The 18,443-nt window shown below is 42.3% G+C and overlaps 1 protein-coding gene across 1 annotated transcript; it reads left to right on the top strand.

Annotated features, from left to right (window-relative positions):
* The first annotated feature begins 1,045 nt into the window (after positions 1 to 1,045).
* Positions 1,046 to 14,321, top strand: b3galnt2 (beta-1,3-N-acetylgalactosaminyltransferase 2). Its single transcript, XM_079513020.1, has 12 exons — positions 1,046 to 1,350; positions 2,029 to 2,143; positions 3,082 to 3,182; positions 4,906 to 5,105; positions 5,435 to 5,530; positions 5,829 to 5,939; positions 6,061 to 6,139; positions 7,817 to 8,000; positions 8,630 to 8,755; positions 8,978 to 9,137; positions 9,629 to 9,685; positions 12,042 to 14,321. Exons 1-12 carry the CDS (start codon positions 1,233 to 1,235, stop codon positions 12,177 to 12,179), a joined length of 1,485 nt encoding a protein of 494 aa, XP_079369146.1. The 5' UTR covers positions 1,046 to 1,232; the 3' UTR covers positions 12,180 to 14,321.
* The last annotated feature ends 4,122 nt before the right edge of the window (positions 14,322 to 18,443 follow it).

Consider the following 18,443-nt stretch of genomic DNA (forward strand, 5'->3'; position numbering starts at 1 on the left):
TGTAATTCTGCAAACTGTTAATAAATATTTCAATCAATCAATCAATAGCATGTGATGTGTCAAACTAGGGGTTTTTCATGATTCTGAATCCATTTCAAGCATTAGTTTTGCACAAAATACACTCCTTGGGCTAAAAGCAGCCATAGCCATACACTTGCCCAAATGTTCCCAAAATGTGCTGACCGTTTTAAGCCATAGACATGGCATTTTGTCTATTTGTGTGCATATTTTGTATTTTGTGTATTTTGTGCAAAACTAATGCTTGGAATGAATTCAGAATCATGAAAACCCCCTAGTTTGACATGTCACATGCTACTTAAAGCAAAAGGAAAATTTGACATTTTTGCCTGCCATAGGATGTTAATGGTAGGGTCACAGTAGCTATAGTTAGTTGCATGTATTGCAACACTGACAGAGATGACCATTATAGGCCTCATAACATAACATGTCAGCATCAATTGAGTTTCTACTCCCATCAATAGTATAGAGATCAATGGCATCTTTATACTTTTCCCGGTGATGGATAAATATAAATTATTATTTTTATTTATTATTATTATTATTTTACTATATCAAAGCTAACCAAAAATCTAATGTAATATATACTACAAATATAATCGGATATGCCCATTACATTCCAAAGGACGCTTCCTCTTGAATTATTTATTTTCTACCGTTATAATTGAACACTAGCTGTGCTGTGCTTGTGTTCATCTCTTTGACTCCATGTAATGATCCGCGTAAAAATGGCATGTGGTGTGTGTGTGTGTGTGTGTGGGTGTGTGTGTGTGTGTGTGTGTGTGTGTGTGTGTGTGTGTGTGTGTGTGTGTGTGTGTGTGTGTGTGTGTGTGTGTGTGTGTGCGCGCGCGCGCGCGTACGTGTACTGTATTGTACTGTACTGTCTCTCTCTCAGAGAGAGAGAGAGAGAGAGAGAGAGGGAGAGCCTTTTGGTTGGCCTATTGAAATGGTACTTCATATCCCAGAGTTCATAGCGTCCAAAGCTGCTCCTCCGTTCCCATTGGCCCAAATCAGCTTCCAGCACAAGAGGCAGACATGAGACGGTGTTGTTGAGAACAGAGAGAAAGATACAGAGCAGAAATGTGTTGCACGCACAGTGACACCACCACACTCCCTCTCGTTCCGCCCAGGAGAAGGACCGTGCGAGCCGGGAAGGGAATCCAATGTCAAGTTGTTGAAGGCTGGGTTGATGTGCGCGAAGGAGTCCGTGATCCATGCGTAGCCTAGTGTTCATTCTTCTGCCGTGTGCTGTCGCCGTCCTGGGGCACTTCTTGTGGTTGACATACCGAACCACCAGCAGCACCACCACCTCGCCGGAGAACAAGCATTCTGGTACTGTGTCTGTGACTCTGTGTGTGTAGTGTAGTTGTAGTGTAGTGTGTGTTGTTGGCTTTATTTTATCATCATCACCACCACCACCACCCTCGCAACTTTTCACATGCATTCCAGCTCTGGTCCATAGGGCTATGGACCATATTAGGGCTATATTAGTGCCTTGGACCAGAGCTAATGCATTTCCAAGTAAAGGAGTAAAGGAGTTGACGTTGCTTTTCATATGTTCTCTATGTGGATCTTGAGTTGTTGAGTTGTGAACAGTAAATGCAATGCAATGTAGCCTTCTACCCTCTGATCAAGACTATCATAGATGTATTATTATTTTTTTAAGTCTGACTTTTATTTTTGTGTCATAAGATCTATGCAAAATCAAGTAATACTGTAATATAAGAAATGCTGTTCTTTCAACAGTTCTCTAATGCTGGGCGTTGCTGGGATATAGCTTTAGCTTCTTGCAACCAAATAGCAAGAGAGAATCCCAAGCCAATATATGACACTGACACATACCCTAATCAAATTCATTACTTTCGTGTGACACACGTTAATACAGGTAGCATGTCTGCTTGAGAACTTAGTTGCACTAGTCTAGTACGGTTATTTACATCTCATCCTGTGTTTTGGAATCTTTCGTGTTGTGCATGTCCCCCCCCCCCCCCCCCCCCCCCCCCAATTCAGAGAACTATGATGTTTTGGTGGGAGTCCTGTCAGCCCGACACAACCATGACCTCCGACAAGTGATACGAGAGACCTGGCTGGGATATCTCCAGAACCACCCTCACTTTCAACACAGGTTATAGCCTAGTACTACAGTACCTCTTCCTCCGAGCAAAATTAATATAGACCTATTGACTAAATAAAGCCTTTACGTATATACCAATATATGTTTATTTAGTTTTAATTTCCCCCTTTTGTGCCAGGGAAACAAAATACATCTTCAATACAACAAATGTTCAGAATCTACTGCTTGATTTAAAAAAGAATCTACTGCTTGGTAGGCAGCAGGCTGCAGTAAACCAAACATAGCCAACGCAAAATGTATGCTTATCAACGACAGATAAATATCGGCTACTGCCATCGGATAATATCAGTTTTATACCGATACCGATATTGACCGGTAACGGCAATGATATGTGGCCGATACATCGGTGCATCCCTAATTAACCCGTTTTGGACTGAGGTCGATTCTAAAAAAAAGAAAAGAAAAAAAGAATCCTAAAGGTTTTCTGAAAAACCTATGTTTCTATGTCAGCACTCAACCTTTTTCATGTCAAGGACCCCCAGAATGATCTGTATTTATTTGGCTGTGGACCCCCATCTGAAAATATGTAGTTCCAGGGTACTCGGTGCCGCGCTATGAGCTTGTAGATCTGCCATTTTTCAATAGCTAAAGTATAAAATGATGGTTAATACACCAAAAGGGGTTCCCGTCCAGAATGGTTTAAATTGGCTGCTCCTCGAGTACTGTTATCTTTAGCAGACTAGTGAGCTGCCGCTATTATTTTTGTATTTATATTTCTTTCGCCCTTACGTTACCTCCCCACCCAACTGATGTGAGCACAGATATGGCGTGATGGCCTTTAAGCAACCTCCCGTAAGTAACCATAGTAACGGGGTGTATGCGGATGGACGGACGAACAAGCTTTTTGGAAATGAGCATCTTGTAATGTGACCTAAGCTCGCAAAAAAAAAGCACAGACGTGAATGGAATTGTTTACCGCTTCTGTCTAGGGTGGGGGTGAAGTTCATTGTGGGTGAGCATGGATGCCCCATTCCAGAGGAGGACCGACAAGACCCCTACTCCTGCACCCTCCTCAACCTTACGCAACCAGGTACTGCTTGATTTCTACTGCGTCACTCGCAGCTGAAAACAAGTAACAACATATTGACACATATTTATTGCAGTGGTTCTCAAAGCTTTTCATGTCGAGGACTGCCAAATTACTGTATGTTTGGCTGTGGACTCCCATCTGAAAATATATTTTATAGGGGTTAAAAGTCATTAAACAGATTTTGATGCAATATCTAATTCTGCTGGGGGGACCCCATGGAAACACCTCAAGGACCCCTGTGGGTCCCCCCCCAGACCCCACTTTGAGAACCACTGCACATTGAGCCTTAAGAATGTGTTCAACAAGATAGACCTGCATGTGTTCACTGCACTTGGTGATCCAAATGTAATAGCATTTAGAGAGAGCTGCTGCCTATGGAATTGTTTGCCTGGGTGGGCATACATCAATACTGCGGAGAGCACACCGGTAGGAGAATGAAAATAATGTAGGTTCAGGAAAAAAAAGAACCTTATTCACGCTCGCCCACCACTCAAGGACACCGTTGGGTTCCCATTGATACCCAAGGCCACAGCAACAATTCTTTCTCCCACTGACTCAACCCTTTGTGCTGCTAATAACGCCTTGATTTGTGTTTCCAGTCATTTCTCATATAAACATATTTTTCATAATTAAAACGCATGCAGTTTATGTGGACAATTGCTTTAACTTGCCCTGATATTCTCTTCCGTATATATGAACAGCTTATCTGTTGCAAAACCATGTGTATTTTACCCTTTGGGACGGGTTGGACAATAATTGTGCTGCCTTCATGTAAAGCAAATCATTGTTCATCCAGATGGGCGTTTTTAGTTGAATTTGGAGTTACTTTGCTGTTATTTTTCCCCAAGATCTTTCTCTGTACTGCACTGTTAACAGATGCCAGTGTTGACATGATGTGTCTCAGAGGTGGACAGGAATTTAGGGAGCAGCTTTAGTGTGAGATGTTATTGCGACCATAGGTCGCAGTTTACTATGAAAACTTCAGTCAGTCGGTTAGTTGGTCGGTCACGCCTCCATATATGGTCACGCCTAGTCGTGACATCACGCCTCCATATATGGTCACGCCTCGTGAGTGTAGAACTGAATAAAGAACTGAATAAAGCCCATGTTTGTAATGGTGTAATTTGTCTGTTATTGAATTAATTGGCATAATCAAAATGGCCTATGCCAAGAAAAGCACTTAGAGTTTTCAATTTCTTACTTGGTAAGCAAAAAGGAAACACGGCACTTAAAAGTAAAAGCATCTCAAGTAAAAGCATCTCAATGATTATCAATGAAAGAAACATTTGATAACCCACTTTCTGTCTCTGTTATTCTCTCTCCATCTCTTTCTGTAATTGTGTTTTTGTTTTGGAGTGAACAGTAGAAAGGATCTTCTGCGGAAAGCTCACTTTTAACAGCCTTGTACTTTCCATTGATCTCCTGGGTAATAAAATGGCTCTTTTGTAATTAAGAAAGTGAAGAAACCGCACTGACAAATGGAGGCTGGCTTTGAAGACTGTATCCCCAAGAACTGACTTCTCAAATTGCTGATGATGTAACTTTAATAGAGCATGCAAAGAATAAAAAAAGAATGCAGGCTTTTGTCTTCTGAGAATGCTGTCCTCTCTCTCATCACCTAATCATTTCTTCTCTCAGAGGATAAGCTGTCGGCATGTTTGGGATAACATTGTTGTTCAGTAAACCTCCAGCGCTGACTCCCAGACTTCTCTCTCTCCGTCAGTGGCAGAGCCGAGGACGGAGATAGAAGTAGTGAGTGTGACCGACCCGACGTTGCTGACTCCCACTGAGGTGTCCGCCCTGGCGCTGGACTTCAAGGTCCTCCATCCGGTGGTGATTACCAGGCTGGGTGTGTTCTGCCGCGGACCCAGTCACGAGCTTCGGGGAAATGTGACGGTGAAGCTGCACCAATTGGACCAAGAGGTGACTAATATTGCTGTTGTTCATTTCCGAGGTACTTTTGGTGGGAATGGCCATGCTTTGTTCTGTTTACTTTAGTCGTTATTGTGCTTTATATCCAATTAAGAGACAATACCCTGTTCGGACTGTTGTTATTTCAAAAGACAAATTGCTTGTGGTGAAATGACTCTCACCAAAGTGATTGGATGCAGTCCAGTGGCTTACAGTGTACTGTAGGATTTAACAAGAGAAAGTGTGTATGTGCGTGTGTGTGTGTGTGTGTGTGTCTCTGAGAGATGCAGTATGCCCTCATCATCACCTAATGTGACATCAGATACTCTGGTGTGTTGCAGGAGGCTGTGGTGACTGCCCGCTTTAGTGGCACCAGCACAGGGGCCATTGTGAATGGGGTGTGGTACAAGCCAGTGGAGCAGTTCATTTTACCCAAGGTCAGTTCTCCACATTCAGGTTATTTTTCTTTCTTTTCAAAATATTTTTTATTCAAGTTTTTTATTTTTTTACAGAAGCCCAGGGGCAAGCATAAATGTCATTAAGTCACAAGTTAATTAAGTTCAATCCCCTATCTATGGTCGCACCCCCACCCACAATCCCCAGGACAGTTGGAAAGCAGTCTGAAAATAATAATAATAATAATAATCAGGAAAAAATGATTATGGCAGATAAAGTAACGATTTCTTTTTAGATTTGGGCGTGATTGCGTGACACACTAACCTCTCTCTTTTCCAGGGCTTTGAAGGGACACTGGTCTGGGAGAGTTTGGACACTGCTGGATTGACCACGGTCAACTCCTCCTGTGTGCAGCTCAATGACGGAGGAGGGCTTCTCAAGATGTCATCTGTGAGCGTTGTGGAGTTTGAACATATAAAGGGAATAATAAAAACGTAATTGAAATTTGGGATGTATTAAAAAAAAAAAAAAAAAGATGACCCATGCCATGATTTTGTTTTTCAACCCACAGATCGAAGAAGGGATATTGCCTCACAGAAGTGCCCTTGGCTTTCCTGGGTTGGCTGGAGGGTTCACCTTCACTATCTATGGTCAGTCCGGTGGCATTTTTATTCTGATGATGACCATAATACAAAAAAAAAGTGTGTGTGTGTGTGTGTGTGTGTGTGTGTGTGTGTGTGTGTGTGTGTGTGTGTGTGTGTGTGTGTGTGTGTGTGTGTGTGTGTGTGTGTGTGTGTGTGTGTGTGTGTGTGTGTGCTAACCCTATTAAATGGTGCAACCTTGTCTCTAATTTGATGTATATTCACTGAGGACATGTTTGAGGTCAGAGACTGTTGTACTTGTTTCCTAGTCTTAGTACCGTATGCCATTATGGTGGGCTGATTCTCAAGGGGTTGGCATACAGGTTTTGACCTTTAAAGTAACGGACAAATGTTTTTTTTGTAGTATAGTATTACAATACTGTGAAACACTTAAGTAAAACAAAAACAAATCACACCCGTGTGAACTGAGTGGTGTAATATAGCCTGTCTGACGTAATGAAATCATGTCTGACGTAATGAAATCACACCCGGGTGAACAGGGTGAACATAGCAACCATGCTCATTTTTTCTGCACAAACAAAGCCAGTTGTAGGAGTGGTTTACACCACTCAAAAAAAAAGGATACTAAAGAAATATTGTCTAATGTCTACACAGAAAGGTTTGCTTTTTGTCTTTTTGCAGACATTCAATGTGGTGCAATCATTACATACAGACCTGTTTCACCCCCCCCCCCCCCCCCCTATCATTATGGATAACATAATCAAGTTAGAATTATAATAATTATAATAGGACCTTTGTGTCCTTTTTGAAAGTTATTCACTGTAAGAGAACATTTTTTAAAAAAAAAGTAATTTCATCTGAGATCATTTCTCTTTTGGCTTCAGAGCTCTTGCTTTCACGCCAAGTGGATTTATTTCCCACCCTCTGCCTGCAGTATTATCTTTTGTGCCTCTTATATATTTGTGTGTTTTGAGTTCATGTACAAAAATTCAATCGAACACAAAAATAAAACAATTTAGGATCTGAGCTTTTTATGTTCGCTTTCTTCACATTTTAACCACTTCTCCCTCGTGATGACTGTCCATCTCTCACTACCACCTGTCTGTATGTCTGCCTTTCTGTCTGCAGTGGTGGAAAGTAACTAAGTACATTTACTTAAGTACTGTACTTAAGTACAATTTAGTTCCCTGGAACTACATATTTTCAGATGGGGGTCCACAGCCAAATACAGAGTCCTTGACATAGAAAAGGTTGACAGAGAACCACTGACACAGAAACATAGGTTTTTCAGACAACTTTTAGGATTTAGAAGGCATTTGTACTGTAGAATCGTCCTCAGGTCTAAATGGGTTAAGTAAAACATGTGAGTACTTTGTCTGTCTCACCTCCTCCTCGTCCTCCTCCTTTGACCAGACAGTGGCCTTGTGGTTAGAGTGTCCGCCCTGAAACTGGGAGGTTGGGGTTCGACCCCCGGCTGGGTCATACCAAAGACTGTAAAAATGGGAACCAATGCCTCCCTGCTTGGCACTCAGCGTCAAAGGGTTGGATTGGGGGGTCAAATCAACTAATCGAATGATTCCCGAGCGCGGCACGGCTGCAGCTCACCACTCCTTGGCTGCGGCTCACTGCTCCAAGAGATGGGTCAAATGCGGAGAACAAATTTCAGGGCGGTAACGTGTGTGACAAATAGTACGACTTTGACTTTGTCCCCTCTGTCTGTACCAGACGGAGAAGGTCTGTCTGGGCTGCTCCAGGGCCGTGCAGCGAGGCTGGAGCTCCACACCTCACGGCTGACGCAGGAGGACTCGTCTCTGCAGCAGGAGAGCCGCAACCACGGGGACATTGTGTTCGTAGACGTGGTGGACACCTACAGGAACGTGCCTTCCAAACTGCTCCAGTTCTATAAATGGTACACCACCAAGTAACAGCTATTATACAACAGGTCGTTTCGAGGAAGCAATCTGATTGGTTGAAAGTTGAAACAGCCTTCTAGCCGTGGTTCAAACGAGCACCACTCCACACCTAATCAAAACAAAGAATTCAGCTGCTCTGTTTTCCCAGAGAGCAAACTTGGTGGCTAGGCTAGCTAGTTTATTGGGACATTTGTGGTCGTGACTACATCTGTCATTTAAAAAATATGTTTTTAAGGGTAACTGTTGTATAATTGCAATATTACACAAGAGGGGGTGGTTTAACGTCATTAATGCACGCCTGCGATGCTGCAGGAATGAGCCCGCCGGGCGAGTTCCGAAAGCAATTAAATGAATCTACCCAACGATAGCCTGGGCCTCGCAGGAAATCATCCAACATGAAATGGAAAATGTGCCGTTCATTTAAAATGACTTGTCGGGTCGCCCTGAATAATTTGGCCCGAGAAATGCTTTGGTCGTAGTTCATAGTATGAAAACGATCCATAGGGGGGGGCTTTAGAAGTGTATTATATATTCTCCAAACCCCTACCGTTCTTTATCACTGGTATTTTATAGAGATAGAAAAAAAAACTATTAATTAAGGTTGCAAATTCCTTCTCTCATATAGGGCTGTGGGAAATGCTGACTTTAACCTTCTCCTGAAGACGGATGATGATTGTTATATCGATGTGGACTCTGTATTAATGAAGATAGACCACAAGGGCCTCAAACGCAGCAAATTCTGGTGGGGGAAGTAAGTAGAACGCAGTGTCTCATTGACCCATCTGTCTGAATATGTTGACATTGTGTATTGCTGTCCTCCGTTGAGTTTGTTGCCAACCAAGTTCTGAACACTGTCAGGTGGAGTTAAGACAGTGGTAACTGGGTTAACGCTGACACCATGTGCATGCTGTGCTGTGGTTAATATAAATGTTTCTGTGAATGTGTAGCGATGACACATTTCTCCTGAAACTAGTTTCAGACAGAGCTGGGCGGTGGATCGCATTGGGAAGTGGCAGGAACTAGAGTATGCCAGTCCGGCCTATCCAGCGTTTGCTTGTGGCTCGGGGTATGTGGTTTCCCGTGACCTGATTCAGTGGCTGGCCACCAACGCTGAGAAACTGAAGGCCTATCAGGTAAGCTGGCCGGTGTTGAATAACCCGTTTAGACCAGAGGACGATTCTATAAATGTCTTCTAAATCCTGAAAAGTTTTCTGAAAAACCCATGTTTCTATGTCAGTGGTTCGCAAACTATTTCAGGTCAAGGAGCCCCAGAATTCTATGTAATTGGCCGCCGACCCCCATCTGAAAACATGTTGTTCCAGGGACCCCCCCAGAAGCAAAGATTTGATTTAAAAAACGTTCGCTCTGAAAGAATATATATTCAAAGATCTCCGCCACATTTTCACGATCTTTTCAAAAATAGCAGGTCTACAAGCTCAACAAGCTTGTAGCTTGTACGAGCTTGTAGCTATGAGCTTGTAGATCTGCTATTTTTCAATGGCTAAAGTATAACATAATTCTTAAAACACCAACCGGGGTTCCTGCCCAGAATGGGGTAATGATGAAGCAAACCTGACCATATAATACATGGCAGAGTGATAAGTGGGTATCTTTGTTGTCACAGGGGGAAGATGTGAGCATGGGCATATGGATGGCTGCTGTTGGCCCACAGAAATATCAGGTAAGCCCAGGAAAAAGAATCATGTGTTGGACTTCCAATTCTGACCGTAATCATAGGTGATGATACAAAAACGCATTTGGAACAGTGTGGCCAATTTGGAATGTCTGTTATACTGTATGAATTTCATTGAATTATTTTTGCATTATTGGTTGCATGACCATTGGTAGCATATAGCACACTGTAAAATCATGAGTAAAAAACGGCTAATACTAGAACTTTCAGGTTGTGTACAGACTACAGAGTGAGATGGAAGGCTGAGCATTGATGAAGTGGCGTGTTTAAAACATCAGAAGTTCAATTCAAACATATCACAGTTGATTTAATTTAGAATATAATCAGCGGAAATAAAAAATACGAAAACGAGAAGGATAAGGATAAAAGAAATCATGCCGATCCAACCAAAGATGGCATGCGGGGCCGGTTAGCAGAATGCCACATTGTGAGGACTCAACAACAGGACGGTTAGCAGAATGCCTCATTGTGAGGACTCAACAACAGGACGGTTAGCAGAATGCCACATTGTGAGGACTCAACAACAGGACTGTTAGCAGAATGCCTCATTGTGAGGACTCAACAACAGGACGGTTAGCAGAATGCCTCATTGTGAGGACTCAACAACAGGACGGTTGGCAGAATGCCTCATTGTGAGGACTCAACAACAGGACGGTTAGCAGAATGCCTCATTGTGAGGACTCAACAACAGGACGGTTAGCAGAATGCCTCATTGTGAGGACTCAACAACAGGACGGTTAGCAGAATGCCTCATTGTGAGGACTCAACAACAGGACGGTTAGCAGAATGCCTCATTGTGAGGACTCAACAACAGGACGGTTAGCAGAATGCCTCATTGTGAGGACTCAACAACAGGACGGTTAGCAGAATGCCTCATTGTGAGGACTCAACAACAGGACGGTTAGCAGAATGCCTCATTGTGAGGACTCAACAACAGGACGGTTAGCAGAATGCCTCATTGTGAGGACTCAACAACAGGACGGTTAGCAGAATGCCTCATTGTGAGGACTCAACAGGACGGTTAGCAGAATGCCTCATTGTGAGGACTCAACAACAGGACGGTTGGCAGAATGCCTCATTGTGAGGACTCAACAACAGGACGGTTAGCAGAATGCCTCATTGTGAGGACTCAACAACAGGACGGTTAGCAGAATGCCTCATTGTGAGGACTCAACAACAGGACGGTTAGCAGAATGCCTCATTGTGAGGACTCGACAACAGGACGGTTAGCAGAATGCCACATTGTGAGGACTCAACAACAGGACGGTTAGCAGAATGCCTCATTGTGAGGACTCAACAACAGGACGGTTAGCAGAATGCCTCATTGTGAGGACTCAACAACAGGCGAACAAAATTCTGAGCTAAAGCAAGACTCCAAGGCGTTTAAAAAAAAAAGTGATATTAAAGGAGAGTTGGTCGAGTTCAAGCCAATCATGAATAAGCAGCTTCTGAACAATATGTAAGCCAGGACGAGATGACGACACAAATCGTTGAAATAGAAACGTGGAGTGCAGAGGCTAATGTGGCCATTCGTTGTATGTACAAGATCAGCAGAAAACTAGAGGACTAGTTGAATGACTTGGAATCAATCAATTTACCTCAAGTTAAGATTTGCATTTGCTTATGAATACTAATCAATTGAAATATAATCCAAAAGTATTAAACTTAAAATACCCAGAAGTATTAAACTATTACAAACAGCTATATACAGACACCTAAAGGGAAGTCATTCATTAAATTGACCTGTAACCAAAAAACATCGCATGGATGCATCTGGGACGTATCCTCAGTGATGTATCCCAAGGTCATTGGGGTTTCGGGTCTCTCGAACATCATACCGCTCACTCAGGCGACCCAGCCGGGGTGATCAAGTCCCGACTTACGTCCCAGTAGCTACCCTCGATCAGTCCCATTAGGGAAAGACCAAGGCCACACAATCTGTTGGAACTACTCCAGAACTACTCTGCCAGAGCTGGGAGGCACCATTCAGGACTAGGCTCTGTGGGTTGACTCCTGTCCGGGCCCCTCCTACGTCTCACCAGGTCCACTCCTGCTCTCACCAGGCCCAGGACCTGTGCGTTGCACCAGAGTCCCATCACCAGACACTAAATATTATTATGACGTATTATAGAAGTATATAGAATAAATTGAGAATACAACTGGCAAGTTAGTGGTGGTCCATCAGACAACACATTCAGTTTTTTGTTTTTCTGTTCAACTAGTTAGTCATTTCAGTTGATATTTGTATCTTGATTCATGAATGTGTTTGATGTACCATGAAAATCCAGTAAAAGGGGAAAAACGACATTGTAGTGAACTGTCTTCTGCTCTGTACTTTTTCTAGGATCCTGGCTGGCTGTGTGAAAAGGAGTGTTACCTAGACATGCTGTCATCCCCTCAGCACACTGCTGAAGAGCTGCGGATCCTTTGGGCCAGGAAGAGGTCTTGTGGAGACCCGTGTGGCTGTCCTTGGGGTCATTAAGACACAGCTAGCCCACAAAATTGAGGGTAAAACATAATGGACACTGTTGTTTTTTGAGGGGCGCTAGCCCCTCCTATATTCAGCTATTAGTGTAGATTTTCATCTTACACAAACATTAAATTCAAATTGACAATGAATGGAGAATTTATGTCATATGTGGACGATAAGTGTCTGATAGGGCTGTTTATCTTTGGGTGTCCCACGTTTCGATTCCGATTCTTGGGGTCACGATTCGATTCTCAATCCAAAAACGTTTTTATCTTTTTATTTATTTTATTTTATTTTATTTTTTATTCAAAAGCATTTTTTCAGATTCAAAACGATTCTCTATTCAATACATAGGATTTCATCACGATCTACTCCAGTCTTGTGGCATGAAAGCAGCGTTCATTGCTTAAAAAAAGCTTATTGTAAAGGTTTTATCAACTGAATGATGTGAACACACAAAGGTAAAACCAAGACATGTACAAAGCGTTTTAACTTCTGACTGAGTCTGACATTCAGTTACTTTTTCTCACTCAGTTACCAGAACAATGCATTCAAGTAAAAACGGCTGTAAAATGAATAAAATTGGTAGGCTTAGGCTAGCTGGTAGTAAAAATGCACACATGCAAAGTATGCAGAAACCCATAATGTATTGCACAGGTTGAACTCAATCACTTGTTGTGCACAGAGACTAGAGACACACTCACACTAACGAGTTGCCTTGATGCCTGTTGCCTGTCAATGAGGGTCAGCTGGCTCCTCGTTGACAGACACACCTCAGCTTTGCTGAACTGAAGTGACTACAGTAACTTGAATCGGCGCCATGGTCAGAGCTAACAGCGTTGTCAAGCCGTCATGCCAGAACCAACACTGGTGACTGCTGTAGACGAGACAGACGCTGTCATCAAGGTTGGTCTTAATCAAGTAAAAATAACCAATTACATTGGAATGATGGCTGTGTGTCAGTGTTGACTTAAAATGACGTTGGATTTTCCCATGGAAATAGGTTGGAGTATGTATTGAATGTAGTGAGTGACAGTTCTGCCTGATATGAAACACCTTTTTAACCTCGTTTATGCCCTATGAACGTAAAATAGCCTATTCACCAGCTTAGCGTGCTGTGAGCTTGTACAGCTCGTCTATTTTCTCCATTTGAAAACATTTTCAGCAGTCACGTACTCGTCTGTCCTTGAATCATCTGCTCAGTCTGAGAAAAGAAAAATATCACATCGAGCAAACAAATTCAGCAGACAGTGGAACTCGACACTGAATTTCGATTGTGGATTGTGCTTTTTTTTTAATGGTGTTTTAGAAGTTATTCGAATATACTGTGACAGGAATGGAAGAGGAGGTGGGATTATGTGCAATATGTGTAAATGTTGTTCACACTTGGTGAAACAACGAAGACAGAAATAATTGACTAAAGCGAACTCAATGCCATGGTTCGTGAAGTGTGGTAATGCCAAAAGTGTATGGCTTTAAAGTGAGATGCTGGCATTTTAAAGATTGATTACATGTTACATTTGGTCTTTGCTACATTTTGTAAATTATTCTCTTACGCTTTTCATCCTCTTCACTGTTTGTAGACAAGTCTTCTCACCAACACAGGGTTTCTCTAACACTGTAACTATTGTTGTGCAAATAGTGGCTTTGCCTTAATGTATTTGTTAGGTGTGTGATACATCATGTTAACGATTTGTGATATCATCAAGGAATATTTTCAGAGTGGTGGACAAATCATCGTATTTCCAACATGACATTTTGAACATAAATGAACAGTGCTATAACTGAAGACTGAGACTTTGAAATAGACTCGACTATATTCACACTGGTTTTATGAAACCCCTTCTGGGGCAATAAAAGACACCTCACAGAGACTAAAATGTTCCTTTTGATATTTATTTTCGACACTTAAGGTTATCTAAAGGGAAGCTGCGATATGTATAATGGAGAGACTAGCATTTACTGCTGACTTCTATTCTGTGTGCTGCTCTATTATTCTAGCTGTACTTTCTGTGAGAGTCGGCTACTTTCTCAGACAGTAGTGTTGTGCAGTCAGCTCTGCACCACCACAGTCGGCAAACACAAATGTCAGTTTTTCTCTACTTCAAAGGTAAGCCAAAGCACTTTGATGTCTGTTAGTGATAGTTTTATTAAGACTGGGTTAGGACACCGTTTGAATGTCAAGCAGGAGACAAATTGATCTGTAACTCTATCAATCACTGGGTACAAAGCAGCCTTGCCATTGGTTACATACCAAGTAGCAGCTTTATTGAAAGGTTTAGGTGCGGCAAATGTAAACCAGTATTTTAGCAAGCTTTTCCCCATTATGCATTCACTGCTGCAAAGGTCCGTTTTTATACGGCTGCCAAATCTTTGTGATGGGATTTGTTTTTGCATGAACCAGTTGAACCCTAGAATCCCTTTTCTGAGAGGAATATATATATATATAGCCAAAGATAGCAGATCTACAAGCTCACAACGCCTCGCGCTGTGAGACGACGTGAGCGTGTAGATTTTCAGCAAAGCGGTTTGGTGTAGGTGAAAAAAGAGAGCAGACAAGTACAAAATATGAGGGTTTAAGTGGTTCTGAAAATACAGTCTATGAACGTCTATGAAACCATCTATTAAATCTATGAAAAAGTTGAATCTGCATCACAGTTTTATACTAGTGGGCTTCATCTCTCTCAGCTAAGGTCTCAGCTAAATCCTGCGCCATCCTCCCTTTCGCTGAACAGCATGATAATGGAGTCCTATCCTGATCTGTGTCACATTTCTAGATGAGGAAAGCAGTTTGCGTTTCCCCGTCAGCCATTTTCAGTGATTTGTCTCCGTTGCTTTCCGTTGCGCTTTTGAAAGAGAATCATGAACACACCAGGAAGAACTGGAGGGGGAACAAAACTAATTTCAGCTTTGCTGCCACGTCAGGTGTCTTTGATGAGTGCTGTGAAGGTATTGTCACACACCATAAACCTGCCATGTCAGGTGTCTTTGATAAGTGCTGTGAAGGTATTGTCACACACCATAAACCCTTTGAGAAGTGCTGTAAAGGTATTGTCACACACCATAAACCCTTTGATAAGTGCTGTGAAGGTATTGTCACACACCATAAACCCTTTGATAAGTGCTGTAAAGGTATTGTCACACACCATAAACCCTTTGAGAAGCGCTGTAAAGGTATTGTCACACACCATAAACCCTTTGAGAAGTGCTGTAAAGGTATTGTCACACACCATAAACCCTTTGAGAAGTGCTGTAAAGGTATTGTCACACACCATAAACCCTTTGAGAAGTGCTGTAAAGGTATTGTCACACACCATAAACCCTTTGAGAAGTGCTGTAAAGGTATTGTCACACACCATAAACCCTTTGAGAAGTGCTGTAAAGGTATTGTCACACACCATAAACCCTGGCCAAAAATGATCCAGATACAAATCCTCTGCCTCTTATCTTCTAACTCTAGGTAATTCTATACATACTGTACTTATACAGTATGTATTTATAATATACATACATACATTGTATATCACATACACATAGTCATAGCCTATGCACACTGTAGAAAATAGAGATGCAATAGTTTTTTGATTGATTTATTAACAGTTTGCAGAATTGCAGTACATTTCAAGTACAACTCTATACAAAAACTGTTAACTGTGAGTGGACGACACCATAAAGCATTACACTTGTTTACAATGGGGCCCACCATTTTCAATTCATCAAAACATTAAGAGAAATCATCATTGTGTGTTTGAGTAATGCATAATTGAGTAAGTAGTAACCTTTATCATTTGTGTGCTAGTTATATTATTATGGATGTATCATTTGGTGGTTCAATTGTGTGTTTTGGTTGATTGTTTTCCATTGTTCCATAGCCTTACATCATGATGGAGACATCACCTCATGCATCTCCATCATGATGGAGACATCACCTCATGCATCTCCATCATGATGGAGACATCACCTCATGCATCTCCATCATGATGGAGACATACCTCATGCATCTCCATCATGATGGAGACATCGCCTCATGCATCTCCATCATGATGGAGACATCACCTCATGCATCTCCATCATGATGGAGACATCACCTCATGCATCTCCATCATGATGGAGACATCGCCTCACGCATCTCCATCATGATGGAGACATCACCTCATGCATCTCCATCATGATGGAGACATCGCCTCATGCATCTCCATGCCATACCTGTATTATGCTCATATGATGGAGACATCGCCTCATGCATCTCCATGCCATACCTGTATTATGTTCCATAGCCTTACATCATGATGGAGACATCACCTCACGCATCTCCATGCCATACCTGTATTATGCTCATATGATGGAGACATCGCCTCATGCATCTCCATGCCATACCTGTATTATGTTCCATAGCCTTACATCATGATGGAGACATCACCTCACGCATCTCCATGCCATACCTGTATTATGCTCATATGATGGAGACATCGCCTCATGCATCTCCATGCCATACCTGTATTATGTTCCATAGCCTTACATCATGATGGAGACATCACCTCATGCATCTCCATGCCATACCTGTATTATGCTCATATGATGGAGACATCGCCTCATGCATCTCCATGCCATACCTGTATTATGTTCCATAGCCTTACATCATGATGGAGACATCGCCTCATGCATCTCCATGCCATACCTGTATTATGCTCATATGATGGAGACATCGCCTCATGCATCTCCATGCCATACCTGTATTATGCTCATATGATGGAGACATCACCTCATGCATCTCCATGCCATACCTGTATTATGCTCCTATGATGGAGACATCGCCTCATGCATCTCCATGCCATACCTGTATTATGCTCATATGATGGAGACATCGCCTCATGCATCTCCATGCCATACCTGTATTATGCTCATATGATGGAGACATCACCTCATGCATCTCCATGCCATACCTGTATTATGCTCATATGATGGAGACATCGCCTCATGCATCTCCATGCCATACCTGTATTATGCTCATATGATGGAGACATCACCTCATGCATCTCCATGCCATACCTGTATTATGCTCATATGATGGAGACATCACCTCATGCATCTCCATCATGATGGAGACATCACCTCATGCATCTCCATCATGATGGAGACATCACCTCATGCATCTCCATCATGATGGAGACATCACCTCATGCATCTCCATCATGATGGAGACATCACCTCATGCATCTCCATCATGATGGAGACATCACCTCATGCATCTCCATGCCATACCTGTATTATGCTCATATGATGGAGACATCACCTCATGCATCTCCATGCCATACCTGTATTATGCTCATATGATGGAGACATCGCCTCATGCATCTCCATGCCATACCTGTATTATGCTCATATGATGGAGACATCACCTCATGCATCTCCATCATGATGGAGACATCACCTCATGCATCTCCATCATGATGGAGACATCACCTCATGCATCTCCATCATGATGGAGACATCACCTCATGCATCTCCATCATGATGGAGACATCGCCTCATGCATCTCCATGCCATACCTGTATTATGCTCATATGATGGAGACATCACCTCATGCATCTCCATGCCATACCTGTATTATGCTCATATGATGGAGACATCACCTCATGCATCTCCATCATGATGGAGACATCACCTCATGCATCTCCATCATGATGGAGACATCACCTCATGCATCTCCATCATGATGGAGACATCACCTCATGCATCTCCATCATGATGGAGACATCGCCTCATGCATCTCCATCATGATGGAGACATCACCTCATGCATCTCCATCATGATGGAGACATCACCTCATGCATCTCCACGCCATACCTGTATTATGCTCATATGATGGAGACATCACCTCATGCATCTCCATGCCATACCTGTATTCTGCTCATATGCTGCCATCATTGAATACATAGTTGCTAAATTGCAGTGGTGGAAAGTAACTAGTACTTTTATTTAGGTACTGTACTTAAGTACAACTTTGAGGTATTTGTACTTTACTTGAGTATTTCCAATACTTTTACTTCTACTCCACTACATCTCAGAGCCAAAACTTGTACTTTTACTCCACTACAATTATTTGAAAACTTTAGTTACTAGTTACTTTGGAGATTTTAATTTTGATTAGAAAACATACATTAACCACTTAAACCCTATACATTTCGGCCATTTGAAAATAGCCGATCTACAAGCTCACAATGTGTCGCAACGCGACGCATTGTGAGCTTGTAGACCTGCTATTTTCAATATAGA

The sequence above is a fragment of the Electrona antarctica genome, assembly GCF_951216825.1.
Source record: "Electrona antarctica genome assembly, chromosome: 10".
NCBI classification, from domain to species: Eukaryota; Metazoa; Chordata; class Actinopteri; order Myctophiformes; family Myctophidae; genus Electrona; species Electrona antarctica.

Bases quoted from the DNA above. Each gene is read 5' to 3' on its own strand.
- b3galnt2 (XM_079513020.1), top strand. From the start codon at position 1,233: ATGCGTAGCCTAGTGTTCATTCTTCTGCCGTGTGCTGTCGCCGTCCTG. The intron at 1,351-2,028 runs GTACTGTGTCTG...CCCCCAATTCAG, and splicing joins GCCGGAGAACAAGCATTCTG to AGAACTATGATGTTTTGGTG. The intron at 5,531-5,828 runs GTCAGTTCTCCA...TCTCTTTTCCAG, and splicing joins AGCAGTTCATTTTACCCAAG to GGCTTTGAAGGGACACTGGT.